Source organism: Oncorhynchus masou, chromosome 11 (genome assembly GCF_036934945.1).
Source record: "Oncorhynchus masou masou isolate Uvic2021 chromosome 11, UVic_Omas_1.1, whole genome shotgun sequence".
NCBI lineage: Eukaryota > Metazoa > Chordata > Actinopteri > Salmoniformes > Salmonidae > Oncorhynchus > Oncorhynchus masou.
This window is the reverse complement of record NC_088222.1, coordinates 13644774-13661044: the sequence shown is the minus strand read 5'-3', so window position 1 is coordinate 13661044 and position 16271 is coordinate 13644774. Positions and strand designations below refer to the sequence as shown.

Genomic DNA, 16271 nt, shown 5'->3' with positions numbered 1-16271 from the left:
TTAGGAACATTGTTGTTACAGAAGATAGGCTGCTGTTTCTTCTATGTATCTATCTACAATAGTATATCTGGGTCAGCTACTTTGCTCTTCACACCTCAGTTTTTGATAACATCACCAGGCGGCCAATACAGAGGAAGTCACAGTCACACCCTCAGTCAAACCCAACAGGAAGTGAGATATGAAATCTTAGTGTCACTTCAGCTCTTAAAAACTATCACAACATGTTTCTCTTTATTTGGCATAGTTGCTTCATATTTCCATAGGGGGGAATTCAAAACGCCCTTAACAAATACCTTACTTTATTTGTTTTGGTAAATGTGCATGTTTATAATTTACACCGTAATAGACGCCATGTACAGGAATGTCCCTCATACCATACCATTCATATTACGTCCTTTCTGCATGGAAATATGTAACTATTTGCATGTTTTTTTAGATTGATGGGCCTAGGACCAGATACAGTATACTGTAGCTGTCTTGTATGTGTACAAACGGTCCCTCCACAATTCACTAGTGGTCCCAAACTCCCAGGATAAAATAACAGCTCAGAGTCATTAGACCAGAGATCTGATAGGCAGCTGGGGATTTTAGCTTCATTAATAGATCCCTCATTATTAACCATCAGTCTTTCGGCAAAGGTCTCACATGCCAGCCTGGTCTCGAGAACTAGATGTAACATAGTAAATGCAAATCCGGGACCCTCAAATGAGTATGACATGTTACGTTTGGTATGGTTACATAAGACAGAGGGATACTTAAAGGCAAAACTGAAAGTAGAGTGGTTGGTTATAGTGGATGGGTGGGCGTAAAAAGCGAACCTCTAGCAACCCAAAGGATGCAACTTCAGAAACTTTTCAACGACTTACTACTTTTTAGCTACTTTAAAACTACTTAACATGTTAGTTAACCCTTCCCCTAACTCTTTTAGTTAACCCTTCCCCTAACTCTTTTAGTTTACCCTTCCCCTAACTTTAACCCTAACCCTAAACCATGTTTGTTAACCCTTCCCCTAACTCTAAACCCTTTTAGTTAACCCTTCCCCTAACCCGAAATCCTTTTAGTTAACCCTTCACCTAACCTTAACCTTAACCTTTTAACTTCACTCCTAAACGTAACCCTATCCTTAAGCCTAACCCCTAGCCTTGCCCAGCATTTGCTACCTAGCCACCAAGCTAGAATTTGTAACATATAATACATTTAGCAAATTCTTAACATAATGTGAATTGTAATTCTAAACATATGTGGACACATGCTCGTGGAACATCCCATTCCTAAATCATGGGCATTAATATGGAGTTGGTCCCCCCTTTTTGTTTCTATAACAGCCTCCACTCTTCTGGGAAGGCTTTCCACTAGATGTTGGAACATTGCTGTGGGAACTCGCTTCCATTCAGCCACAAGAGCATTAGTGAGGTCTGCCACTGATTAGGCCTGGCTCACAGTCAGCGTTCCAATTCATTCCAAAGGTGTTTGATGGGGTTGAGGTCAGGGCTTTGTGCAGACCAGTAAAGTTCTTCCACACCGATCTCAACAAACCATTTCTGATTGGACCTCGCTTTGTGCACGGGTGCATTGTATTTCTGAAATAGCAAAGGGCCTTCACCAAGCTATTGCAACAAATTTGGAAGCACAGAATTGTCTAGAACTGTTATTGTATGCTGTTGAGTTAAGATCTCCCTTCACCGGAACCTAGAGGCCTTGTCCGAACTATGAAAAACAGCCCCAGACCATTATTCATCCTCCACCAAACTTTACAGTTGGCACAGAGAGAGAGACAGACACAGAGAGAGACAGACACAGAGAGAGAGAGACACACAGAGAGAGAGAGAGAGACACAGAGAGAGAGAGAGACAGACACAGAGAGAGAGAGAGACAGACACAGAGAGAGAGAGAGACAGACACAGAGAGAGAGAGAGACAGACACAGAGAGAGAGAGAGACAGACACAGAGAGAGAGAGAGACACACAGAGAGAGAGAGACAGACACACAGAGAGAGACAGACACACAGAGAGAGAGACAGACACACAGAGAGAGAGACAGACACAGAGAGAGAGAGACAGACACACAGAGAGAGAGAGAGACAGACACAGAGAGAGAGAGAGACAGACACAGAGAGAGAGAGAGACAGACACAGAGAGAGAGAGAGAGACAGACACACAGAGAGAGAGAGACAGACACACAGAGAGAGAGAGACAGACACACAGAGAGAGAGAGACAGACACACAGAGAGAGAGACAGACAGACACAGAGAGAGAGAGACAGACAGACACACAGAGAGAGAGACAGACAGACACAGAGAGAGAGACAGACACGGATGGACGGCCATGACAAGGTAGCACGTCCGGTGAACAGGTCTGGGCTCCATAGCCGCAGGTGGAACAGTTGAAACTGGAGCAGCAGCACGACTAAGTGGACTGGGGACAGCCAGGAGTCATCAGGCCAAGTAGTCCTAAGGCATGGTCCCCAGGTCCTCCGAGCTCTATGACCATCTGTCAGCAACGGGTGTAGCTGAAATAGCCAAATCCACTAATTTGAAGGGGTGTCCACATACTTTTGTATATATCGTGTATTATACTAATTGGGTGATGGACATCCACAAATTAATACATACCATACGAAATGTAACATATCATACAGACAGCACTAGCAGTCTGTGGGCGAAGGCCTCACATGCAGGCAGCACGAACAGTCTGGGGGCGAAGGTCTCACATGCAGGCAGCACTAACAGTCTGTGGGTCGAAGGCCTCACATGCAGGCAGCACTAACCGTCTGGGGGCGAAGGTCTCACATGCAGGCAGGACTAACAGTCTGGGGGCGAAGGTCTCACATGCAGGCAGCAGTAACAGTCTGTGGGCGAAGGTTTCACATGTAGGCAGCACTAACCATCTGGGGGCGAAGGTCTCACATGCAGGCACCACTGACAGTCTGTGGGCGAAAGTCTCACATGCAGGCAGCACTAACAGTCTGTGGGCGAAGGTCTCACATGCAGGCAGCACTAACAGTCTAATGGTGGTCTCACATGCAGGCAGCACTAACAGTCTGTGGGCGAAGGTCTCACATGCAGGCAGCACTAACAGTCTAAGGGTGGTCTCACATGAAGTACCATTTTCTGGTTGTCGGTACCTTAGAATGACACACACACACACACACACACACACACACACACACACACACACACACACACACACACACACACACACACACACACACACACACACACACACACACACACACACACACACACACACACACACAGGTGCACTTCTTCTGTATAGCCTTAATACTGTTTCAAGCTCCTCTCTCACCTCTCTATCACCTCCACCTCCCCACTGCCCAACACAGGAAGCACAGAGGTCTGTTTACACAGCTAGCTTCTAATGCATGCATCTCTGCATCTGCCCCGTGGAGCGGAACTGAACTGTGTCAGCTAGAGGAGAGGTTGGTTCCAGCTCTAGATCTCCAGTCAGTAGCTATCTTCCCCCCCAGCCAGTCAGCCTGAAGTTGGACATCATCCCACCACCCCACATCCACAACATGAGCGGAAAACGGAAATTGAGTGAGTAGCCTACGATGTGTGTGTGTGGGTGTGTGTGTGTAAAGTGACAATTCATGTTTATCGTAAACTAAATGTACCGCTATTATGATTATGTCACGTTGGTGACAGGACAGCAGCGCTGTTTGACGAGCCACCTGCCATTCCTCTCACTAGTCTCACGCAAACATAGCGATAGACAGTTTAGATAGACACTGTAGATATGTTGTCTATGTCTTCATCTATCCTTTTAGGCTGACCTAGATAAGGCTTTCTCACTGATAAATAAATGAATAGGGACATGCTAAAAAATGCACTTCTCCTGATCTAGCCTGCTACAAGGAGGTGCTATACCTACACCATTACAATAACATGCGTCATGATGACTACAGACAAAATTAGCAGGGACATACATGACTCAACACTATAGACATCATATACTGCATTGTAATGTATAGGTTAAACATGATAGGCTATTTTTGGTCCTAAGTCCTGACATATACCTCAGCCAGGTTTAATGGAGAACATTTCTGGTGAGGTTTATTTCTGTACTTCACTGAGGGGAAGAGGAGGTGGAAGTGTGAAAATACCGCACGCACACACACACACACACGCACACACACACACACGCACACACACACACACACACGCACACACGCACACACGCACACACGCACACACGCACACACGCACACACACACACACCAACTGCAGCAGCAGCAGCACACACCGGAAACACTTCAGTTTCATCAGTTAACAGGGCCTCTTTGAATGTGCTCTTTACGTCACAGAGGAGAGATAGTAGGTAAGATATCACAGTTGCAAAAGTCATGATACAAAATTATCCTTTACTGTGTGGCCAGTGCCTCTTTGAGGACAAAGTAAAGACCAACCCAGTAGTTTCTTTCTCATCCTCCTGTTCACAGTACAGCACTGGCTGCCCTGTTCTGTCCATGTCTGTTTAATATTTAACTCTGCTGGTTCTGTAACTATCAGTCTTCTCAGTTATGGTCTGGACAGAAACACAAGAGTCTAGAGAAAGTTCAGAGAACAACGGTTGTTACTGTAAAAGTTAGTAGCCTACCTTTCTGAAATCACAGGTATCCAAAAGCAGGCAAAGCCTCCATTTTGCTCAATAAGAAGAGCATACAGTGCCTTCAGAGAGTTTTCATACCCCTTGACACATGTTGTTGTGTTTCAGCCTGAATTCAAAATCGATTGAATATGTTGTTTTTTTCACCCATCCACAAACAATACCCCATAATGACAAATAGAAAACATGTTTTTAGAAATGTTAGTAAATGTATTGAAAATTAAACACAGAAATAACTAGTTTATATGTTGAGTGAGAGGTTGTTATCCTGGCACCACATGACCAGGTCTCTGACTTCCTTCCATTAGACTGTCTTGTTGTTGTCGGTGATCAGGCCTACCACTGTTGTGTCATCGGCAAATTTAATGATGGTGTTGGAGTCGTGCAGTCATGAGTGAATAGGGAGTACAGGAGGGGGCTGAGCACGCACCCCTGAGGGGCCCCTGTGTTGAGGATCAGCGTGGAGGATGTGTTGTTACCTACCCTTACCACCTGGGGGCGCCCGTCAGGAAGTCCAGGATCCAGTTGCAGAGGGAGATGTTTAGTCCCAGGGTCCTTAGCTTAGTGATGAGCTTCATGGGCACTATGGTGTTGAACGCTGAGCTGTAGTCAATAAATAGCATTCTCACATAGGTGTTCCTTCTGTCCAGGTGGGAAAGGGCAGTGTGGAGTGCAATAGAGACTACATCATCTGTGGATCAGTTGGGGTGGTATGCAAATTGGAGTGGATCTAGGGTTTCTGGGATGATGGTGTTGATGTGAGCCATGACCAGACTTTCAAAGCACTTCATGTCTACAGACGTAAGTGCTATGGGTCGGTATTCATTTAGGCAGGTCACCTTAGTGTTCTTGGGCACAGGCACTATGGTGGTCTGCTTAAAAAATGTTGGTATTATTGACTCGGTCAGGGGAGAGGTTGAAAATGTCAGTGAAGACACTTGCTAATTGGTCAGCGCATACTTGCAGTACACATCCTGGTAATCCGTCTGGCCCTGCTTCCTTGTGAATGTTGACCTGAATGTTGACCTGTTTTAAGGTCTTACTCACATTGACTGCGGAGTGCGTCATCACACAGTCTTCCGGTACAGCTGGTGCTCTCATGCATGTTTCAGTGTTATTTGCCTCGAAGCGAGCATAGAAGTAGTTTAGCTCGTCCGGTAGGCTCGTGTCATTGGGAAGCTCTCGGCTGTGCTTCCCTTTGTAGTCTGTAATGGTTAGCAGGCCCTGCCACATCCGACGAGCGTCAGAGCCGGTGTAGGACGACTCGATCTTAGCCGTGTATTGACGCTGTTTGTATGTGTTGGGTACAGAGATTGGGTAGTCATTCAAAAATCATGTTAAACACTATTATTCCACACAGAGTGAGTCCATGCTACTTATTATGTGACATGTTATGCAAATTTTCCTCATTAACTTATTTAGGCTTGCCATAACAAAGGGGTTGAATCCCATGGAACATGATTCCACTTTGACATTTTATGGGGTATTGTGTGTCGGCCAGTAAAAAAAGAGAATGTTATCCATTTGAAATGCAGGCTGTAACACAACGAAATGTGGAAAACGCACTGGGTGTGAATCAGTGGCGGTTCTAGATCATTTCAACTGGGGGGGCCAAGCTGGGGCCAGCTGTACTGTTAGAGGGACCAGTTACGTTAGAAGTTATTGTTGTCGTATCGGTTTCTTCATATCAGATCATGATGTCATGCCGTGGGCCAAAAACTCCATCCCACCTGAACAGGCTGAAATTCCAGTAATTATTTCCACCAATTTTTTCCTCTTACACTAAAAGGACATTCGCAATTTCAGATTGTTAGTTATTTCGACCTCACAGTGTGTAAATATCTGTCCAAAAAAAACTGTCAAAAAAAGTTGTCTCATACCCCCTCAGACAAGTTGTTTCCATTCCTGCCCAGTGTTTATATATTGTTCTGGATATTACACCAACTCTGAATCTGACCATGTTATATTGTTAACTTTGAACAGCTGGAGTTCTATAAAAAAGAACCAGGCTTTCACCTGCAATCCAACAACCCAGCCCAGGGGGTCAATACATTACATTCCAAACATTCTAGAACACTCAACATTCTAGAACACTTAAAACAGTTTATGTGACAAAATTAAACAAAACAGACTATACAAAAGAGAAAAGACACATTTCTAAGAGAATACCAGCGTATTACTGTAAATATATGACACATTGTCTGTCTGTCTCTCCCCCTCCCTCAATAGGTTTCAAGTGGTTTGGGAGTCTCTCCAACCTATCCTTTCGTCGTGGATCATCGTCAGACAAATCTCCCTCCAAGTCTGACGGGGGCAGAGCTCTGGATGTGGTATCCTCCCCCGACGCCGCGGAGACGTCTGTTGACGACATGGATATGACTCGTCCGCGCACCTCCAGCTACGCCCGCTCCAGCGACAACTACACCCACATGGGCACCTTGCCCCGCCTCCTCCTCAGGAAGAGAGACAAGAGTGGGAATTCTGTGAAAGGAGGAACCAAGAAGGGGGCGGGGCTGGGCAGGAGTCAGAGCCAGCGGCCGGGAAGGGACCATGTCTGTAGCTCTCCCCTTCTCACAGCTCTATCTAGCAAGCCTGGCTCCAGACAGGACGAGCCTGGCACCAGACAGGACGAGCCTCGCTCACCTCTATCTAGCCAGGCTGGTCCTGGTCCAAAGACCCAACAGGCCCAGGGGCTACCTCCCATCCCCAGAGGGGGATCACTCAGTAGAAGTAAACACAAAGACCCACACGCCCAGGGGCTGCCTCCCATCCCCAGAGGGGGATCACTCAGTAGAAGTAAACACAAAGACCCACACGCCCACTGCGAGGAAGGAAAACCACAGCCAAGTCAGCTACTGTCAGCTCAGGCTGTGGGGTCTGCTTCCTCCTCTACTGGCTGTGATGACGTACCTGAAGGAAACACAGTCACCACTGATCAGGGTGTTCCATCTCCAGATACAGCATCAACTGGTGGGGCCAGAAGAAATCTTCCTTCTGTTCCTGGTCAGTCAGTTTCCATGTCCTCACAGAGCCAGGTGAACATTCAGACAGAAGAGCCATCTCCAACCCCTAAGGTTCCTAAGACATCCCTGCCTGGGACCCAGGTCACCCAGCATTGTGAGGAGGGCTTCCCCAGGGAGAGAGCTGATAACCTAGTGACAGACAGTAACTCCAGCTCCCTGCCTGAGACGGCCTCCTGTGGTTCTAGTGGAAGAGACCTTCAGAGGGAAACTCATCCTGGTGAACCTGTGAACAGGTGAGAGTAACCATTTCTTGAATTTCAACCAAAACTGCCATTGTGGGATGTGATAAAACTGCTCCACTGTTTGTAATGCAGCTAAACATAATCAGTATCCCTGATTGGTTACTTGCTCATAGACAGCTAGAAGCTTCTACGAGAGGGAGGGAAAGCATGACTAATTTGAGTTGCCTCAGCCCATTCTTCAAGGAGTCCAACCTGAAGATCTGTGTCTAATGATGTACAGTGCCTCTGTGTGGATGCCTCTGTGTGGATGCCTCTGTGTGGATGCCTCTGTGTGGATGCCTCTGTGTGGATTCCTCTGTGTGGATGCCTCTGTGTGGATGCCTCTGTGTGGATGCCTCTGTGTGGATGCCTCTGTGTGGATTCCTCTGTGTGGATTCCTCTGTGTGGATGCCTCTGTGTGGATGCCTCTGTGTGGATGCCTCTGCGCGGACAGACTGATGACCAGGTTTTATGGTTTGTTTATGAAGGTCACAGACTGTAAAATGTCAGAAGTAAGTTCCCCTGGCCTTTAAAAGAAAATAGTGTGCCTGACTTTTCCTAGGACATTCAGCGGAGATGTATTGGGTCTGGGGATTTCACTTCTAGTATGAAGAAAAGTCACAGTACGTGGCAGTATCGAGGAACCTGTGGGCATATGTCACAGTGAAACTGACTTCCTTGGAGTATAACGATTTTCTCTGAAGAGCTACATTTTCCAATGTGGAACAACATATTCGACTTCTTTACAGGTATCAAATCAAATAAAACGCTATTAAAAATATCACATTTCTTACACGCTTGTAGAGTCATACCCAATAAGACTGTAATCGCTCAAGGCTGTAATCGCTGTCAAAGTTGCTTCAACAAAGTACTGAGTAAAGGGTCTGAATACTTATGTAAATGTGATATTTCCGTTAAAAAAATAATAATATATATTTATATAAATATATATATTTCTGTTTTTTTCTTTCTTCTAAAACCAGTTTTGCTTTGTCATTATGAGGTACTGTGTGTTGATTGATGAGGGAATTTTATTTATTTATTCCATTTTAGAAAAAGGCTACAACTTATCAAAATGTGGAAAAATTCAAGGGGTCTGAATATTTTCTGAATGAACTATACCTACTTATTAACAACATTAACAAAAGGTTTTCTGACTTTACAAAAATACATTTAACAATATTTTAAGACAATTAAATACTCTACCAACAAAATGCTGTTCAAATTATAAATGTGAGTATATCTCTTAAGGCATTTGCGTAATGTGTTATTGTACCCTCCAGCCCTGCCAATAGCCTAGTGCCGCCCTAGCCCAACTGTCCTTTGTATACTAATTATATATTAAATCAATTGTTTAAAAAATGTTTTTTTTTAACTCAAGATAAAATATTAACACAATAAAATAACAATAATATACAAGGTATCAGTAGAGTCCATTTGCAGGGGTACTGGTTCATCGAGGTACATGAGGTACCCGCCTAGGGCTCTGGTACATGAGGTACATGCCTAGGGCTCTGGCAGTCATGAAATGTCATCAGCCGGTGATTGTCAAGCAAATAACTGCTGGTCTCACAGTAATTGACCATTAATGAACAGAGACACATTAAGTATGCTGCAAGCTGGCAAAACACAACAGCACAGAGCATTCGCTCCTTCGCTTCCCCCTGGACATTAGAAACACATACAACTGGGAAATGTGAACATTGCTACCCATGATGGTTCTCTTTTGGAACATGTTCCCAACAATACATACTTTGGAATTTGGTTAGAGGATAATCTCTCTTCTAAAACCTTTTTATAGAAATAAATCTTGTCTGTCATCACAGCACAGAAAGGAAACTGAACAGGCCACTTTTATGTCAGTGCTTGATTATGGGGATGTTTTATACAGTTGAAGTCAGAAGTTTACATACGCTTAGGTTGGAGTCATTAAAACTCGTTTTTCAACCACTCCACAAATTTCTTCTTAACAAACTATAGTTTCGGCAAGTCGGTTAGGACATCTACTTTGTGCATGACACAAATCATTTGTCCAACAATTGTTGACTGATTATTTCACTTACAGTGCCTTGCGAAAGTATTCGGCCCCCTTGAACTTTGCGACCTTTTGCCACATTTCAGGTTTCAAACATAAAGATATATAACTGTATTTTTTTGTGAAGAATCAACAACAATTGGGACACAATCATGAAGTGGAACGACATTTATTGGATATTTCAAACTTTTTTAACAAATCAAAAACTGAAAAATTAGGCGTGCAAAATTATTCAGCCCCTTTACTTTCAGTGCAGAAAACTCTCTCCAGAAGTTCAGTGAGGATCTCTGAATGATCCAATGTTGACCTAAATGACTAATGATGATAAATACAAGTAGAGTATGTAATCTGTGTGTAATCAAGTCTCCGTATAAATGCACCTGCACTGTGATAGTCTAAGAGGTCCGTTAAAAGCGCAGAGAGCATCATGAAGAACAAGGAACACACCAGGCAGGTCCGAGATACTGTTGTGAAGAAGTTTAAATACCGATTTGGATACAAAAAGATTTCCCAAGCTTTAACCATCCAAAGGAGCACTGTGCAAGCGATAATATTGAAATGGAAGGAGTATCAGACCACTGCAAATCTACCAAGACCTGGCCGTCCCTCTAAACTTTCAGCTCATACAAGGAGAAGACTGATCAGAGATGCAGCCAAGAGGCCCATGATCACTCTGGATGAACTGCAGAGATCTACAGCTGAGGTGGGAGACTCTGTCCATAGGACAACAATCAGTCGTATATTGCACAAATCTGGCCTTTATGGAAGAGTGGCAAGAAGAAAGCCATTTCTTAAAAAATATCCATAAAAAGTGTTGTTTAAAGTTTGCCACAAGCCACCTGGGAGACACACCAAACATGTGGAAGAAGGTGCTCTGCTCAGATTAAACCAAAATTGAACTTTTTGGCAACAATGCAAAACGTTATGTTTGGCGTAAAAGCAACACAGTTCATCAACCTGAACACACCATCCCCACTGCCAAACATGGTGGTGGCAGCATCATGGTTTGGGCCTGCTTTTCTTTAGCAGGGACAGGGAAGATGGTTAAAATTGATGGGAAGATGGATGGAGCCAAATACAGGACCATTCTGGAAGAAAACCTGATGGAGTCTGCAAAAGACCTGAGACTGGGACGGAGATTTGTCTTCCAACAAGACAATGATCCAAAACATAAAGCAAAATCTACAATGGAATGGTTTAAAAATAAACATATCCAGGTGTTAGAATGGCCAAGCCAAAGTCCAGACCTGAATCCAATCGAGAATCTGTGGAAAGAACTGAAAACTGCTGTTCACAAATGCTCTCCATCCAACCTCACTGAGCTCGAGTTGTTTTGCAAGGAGGAATGGGAAAAAATGTCAGTCTCTCAATGTGTAAAACTGATAGAGACATACCCCAAGCGACTTACAGCTGTAATCGCAGCAAAAGGTGGCGCTACAAAGTATTAACTTAAGGGGGCTGAATAATTTTGCACGCCCAATTTTTCAGTTTTTGATTTGTTAAAAAAGTTTGAAATATCCAATAAATGTCATTCCACTTCATGATTGTGTCCCACTTGTTGTTGATTCTTCACAAAAAAATAGTTTTATATCGTTATGTTTGAAGCCTGAAATGTGGCAAAAGGTCGCAAAGTTCAAGGGGGCCGAATACTTTCGCAAGGCACTGTATAAGTCACTGTATCACAATTCCAGTGGGTCAGTTTACAACATACACTAAGTTGACTGTGCCTTTAAACAGCTTGGAAAATTCCAGAAAATTATGTCATGGCTTTAGAAGCTTCTGATAAGCTAATTGACAACATTAGAGTCAATTGAAGGTGTACCTGTGGATGTATTTCAAGGCCTACCTTCAAACTCAGTGCCTCTTTGCTTGACATCACGGGAAAATCTAAAGAAATCAGGCAAGACCTCAGAAAAACAATTGTAGACCTCCACAAGTCTGGTTCTTCCTTGGGAGCAATTTCCAAACACCTGAAGGTACCACATTCATCTGTACAAACAATAGTACGCAAGTATACACACCATGGGACCATGCAGCCATCATACCGCTCAGGAAGGAGACGCGTTCTGTCTCCTAGAGATGAACGTACTTTGGTGCGAAAGTTAGCAGATCAATCCCAGAACAACAGCAAATGACCTTGTGAAGATGCTGGAGGAAACAGGTACAAAAGTATCTATATCCACAGTAAAACGAGTCCTATATCGACATAACCTGAAAGGCCGCTCAGCAAGGAAGAAGCCACTGCTCCAAATACGCCATAAAAATGACGGACTATTGTTTGCAACTGCACATGGGGACAAATATACTTTTTGGAGAAATATCCTCTGGTCTGATGAAACAAAAATAGAACTGTTTGGCCGTAATGACCATCGTTATGTTTGGAGGAAAAATGGGGATGCTTGCAAGCCGAAGGACACCATCCCAACCGTGATGCACGGGGGTGGCAGCATCATGTTGTGGGGGTGCTTTTCTGCAGGAGGGACTGGCGCAGGTCACAAAATAGATGGATTCATGAGGAATGAAAATTATGTGGATATATTGAAGCAACATCTCAAAAACATCAGTCAGGAAGTTAAAGCTTGGTCGCAAATGGGTCTTCCAAATGGACAATGACCACAAGCATACTTCCAAAGGTGTGGCAAAATGGCTTGGGCAGAACTGGGCAGAATATGTGGGCAGAACTGAAAAAGTGTGTGCGAGCAAGGAGGCCTATAAACCTGACTCAGTTACACCAACTCAGTTACACCAACTCAGTGAGGAGCAATGGGACAAAATTCACCCAACTTATTGTGGGAAACTTGTGGAAGGCTACCCGAAACATTTGACCCAAGTTAAACAATTTAAAGGCAATTCTCTCTCTACTATTATTCTGACATTTCACATTCTTAAAATAGTGGTGATCCTAACTGACCTAAGACAGGAAACTTTTACTTTTACACTTTTACACAGGATTAAATGTCAGGAATTGTGAAAAACTGAGTTTAAATGTATTTGGCTAAGGTGTATGTAAACAACTGACTTCAACTGTATAAGCATGGATCAGCATCAGTGAATAAATTAGATGCAGTGTATCATGCAGCATTGTGCCTTGTTACTGGTGCAAACTTTTGCTTTTCACATCATTGCCTATTGTACACTTCGGTTGGCTGGGACTCCCTGACTTTTAGAAGGACCAGACACGGGTTGATGTTTATAAAGCTGTCTCACAGAAACTTCCTAACTGTCTTAACTCAACAATCCAGTGGTCAAACAGTATTTATCAGACTCTGTCACAGGACACGTTAGTGCTAGAGATACCCCGGATTCACTCGGAGTTAGACAAAACAGCTGTCACGCTGGTATAAAGGATTTGGAGACAGGCGCAGGAACACACAATAAGGTTTTATAATACACCCAAAACAAACATGTATACAAAAACACTGGGCTGTACCCAAACAAAAGAGCGAGGGTAAACCTCGTTGAACGACACGGGACGATGCCGTGTATATATAAAGCACGCAGCATAACAGCTGCACCAACGCATAGGGACTCACACCACCAACGGACATGGGAACAATAACCGACAAAGACAGAGGGAACAATAACCGACAAAGACAGAGGGAACAGAGGACACATATATAACATACTGATCAGGGGTAATGGGAACCAGGTGTGTGTAAACAGACAAGACAGTCCGGGGTTGATGATAATGAATCCCGTTCAGTGAAGCCTAGAAGCCAGTGACGTAGACCTCTGGAACTGGTGAACAGAATGAGCAGCAGCAACGGGGGGATCTGTGACAACGGCATTTGAATATCATGCTCCACACTCATGGAATGAATTGCAGCGAGAACTCCAGTTAGATGTTTTAGTGCTTGTAAGACAGTTTAAATGTACATTGCATTAACTTTTTATTATAAACTTATTATAAACTTATTATTATAAACTTTTTATTATAAACTGTGATTGTTTTTTGTGTGTTTTTCTTATAGCAGTTTATTTATTTTTATCGTTTTAATATCCATCTTGTATTTTCTATATCTTTTGATTTTGTTTGGTTTTAAAATCTTATTAATTGCTGTGTTGTTTTTATTGTTGTATCACAGGGCCCAACTGTAAAAGAGACTCTGTCTCAGCTTGTTCCCCTGTTTAAATAAAGGTTAATAAACATAAATTCATCAGAAGTCCACTTGGAGCTACCTTCTCCGATTTGAACAGTACCCAACTTATGTTCCACCCAGTCTGAGACTACATATGGATCAGCCAAAAGGCATGGATCCACTTTCTCCAAAAATGTCACTCCTACTGGGCCCGAATCATCCTTTGCATGACCATCAGGGCGAAGCTCGGATTCAGAGGTCTTCACCACACCTGCCACCACAGGTCATTCATCCTCACTCTCGTCAGGTTACATTTCCTAACCATCAGAGACAGCAGAATACGTTTTGTACTTGGCTCTTCTCCTTCTTCCTAACTGTCTATAAGGCCGTCTATCCGTTCACCACACTCATGCTGTGCTTTCATCCACTGTATTGCTTGCAGAGCTTGCACTGATGGTGTTTCTCCAAAACTGAACTTCTATTCCTTAGCCCAATTTACAAGTCTGGCCTCTCCATGCTTCTCTTCAATCTCTGGCCTCTCCATGCTTCTCTTCTATCTCTGGCCTCTCCATGCTTCTCTTCAATCTCTGGCCTCTCCATGCTTCTCTTCTATCTCTGGCCTCTCCATGCTTCTCTTCTATCTCTGGCCTCTCCATGCTTCTCTTCTATCTCTGGCCTCTCCATGCTTCTCTTCGATCTCTGGCCTCTCCATGCTTCTCTTCTATCTCTGGCCTCTCCATGCTTCTCTTCAATCTCTGGCCTCTCCATGCTTCTCTTCTATCTCTGGCCTCTCCATGCTTCTCTTCAATCTCTGGCCTCTCCATGCTTCTCTTCTATCTCTGGCCTCTCCATGCTTCTCTTCTATCTCTGGCCTCTCCATGCTTCTCTTCTATCTCTGGCCTCTCCATGCTTCTCTTCGATCTCTGGCCTCCCCATGCTTCTCTTCTATCTCTGGCCTCTCCATGCTTCTCTTCTATTTCTGGCCTCTCCATGCTTCTCTTCTATCTCTCCATGCCTCTCCATGCTTCTCTTCTCTTCGATCTCTGGCCTCTCCATGCTTCTCTTCGATCTCTGGCCTCCCCATGCTTCTCTTCTATCTCTGGCCTCCCATGCTTCTCTTCTATTTCTGGCCTCTCCATGGCCTCTCCATGCTTCTCTTCTATCTCTGGCCTCTCCATGCTTCTCTTCTATCTCTGGCCTCTCCATGCTTCTCTTCTATCTCTGGCCTCTCCATGCTTCTCTTCTATCTCTGGCCTCTCCATGCTTCTCTTCTATCTCTGGCCTCTCCATGCTTCTCTTCTATTGTTACAGCTTCTCCATGAAGATTCTCATTATCCAGGACCCCTGTCTCCCAGCGATGAGGTGCCAGCTTCAATTCCAAGTCTATAGTTTGAACTTCCGTCTTCACTAAATACAGCGATATCATTGGTTCATTTACTCACCCAAAGGATATCATTGGTTCGTTTATGCATCGGAATCCATTCGTCTCCATTCGTCTCCACTCGACTCTCAACTGCGCAACATAAATCATCAATTTGGACACCAGGCGTGTCCATATAGCCAAAGATGATGGATATACTGACCAGCTACATGTCTCTCCATCCAAACAATGGGAGTCGGTGTCCACAAAGCACCACGGCGTGCTGTCTAGCTTCCGCCTATCCTTTCTTTGGATTGGGGGGATACATCTCATTATTGGGCTCCCGAGTGGTGCAGCGGTCTAAGGCTCTGCATCTCAGTGCTAGAGGCGTCACTACAGACACCCTGGTTCGAATCCAGGCTGTATCACAACTGGCACAATGGCTGTCCCATAGGGCAGTGCTCAATTGGCCCAGTGTTGTCTGGGTTTGGCCGGCGTAGGCTGTCATTGTAAATAATATTTTTTTCTTAACTTATTGCTTGTTAAATGAAGGTTAAATACAAAAATTGTGATCCTTTTTTGAATATTCGATCAGGGTTGTTGACGTCAACCGCCTGTATTCAATGGAGAGAGATGATATGCTACTAGCCTCATCATGAATATGCATAGCCATCTCTAGACAACTCCGATATAACTTTTTTTCTCAAGGTTGCCGGGATGTCAAGTATCCTACTTATATCAGTGTACCAGTAACAACTTAAGCACTACAACACGTATATTAGATAAAATAAACCTCACGTAGCAAATAAGAAATTCATTTTTTTTGTTGACCAAATTCGACACTCTCATTGAACTCCATACAAAAACTCCTTGCTTGGTGGGCAAAACAACGAAAATACGCCACCTGCTGGAGGGAGACAGATTTTCT

General features: G+C 44.0%; 1 protein-coding gene across 1 annotated transcript in view; it reads left to right on the top strand.

Moving 5' to 3' along the window:
* Positions 1-3433: 3433 nt before the first annotated feature.
* Positions 3434-16271, top strand: part of LOC135548141 (SH2 domain-containing protein 3C-like) — a 112124-nt gene continuing 99286 nt past the window's right edge. Inside the window, exons 1-2 of the mRNA XM_064977434.1 lie at positions 3434-3556; positions 6855-7881. Of these exons, the coding sequence (XP_064833506.1) occupies positions 3535-3556; positions 6855-7881 (1049 nt within the window). The 5' untranslated portion in view covers positions 3434-3534. The remainder of the gene's footprint in view (positions 3557-6854; positions 7882-16271) is intronic.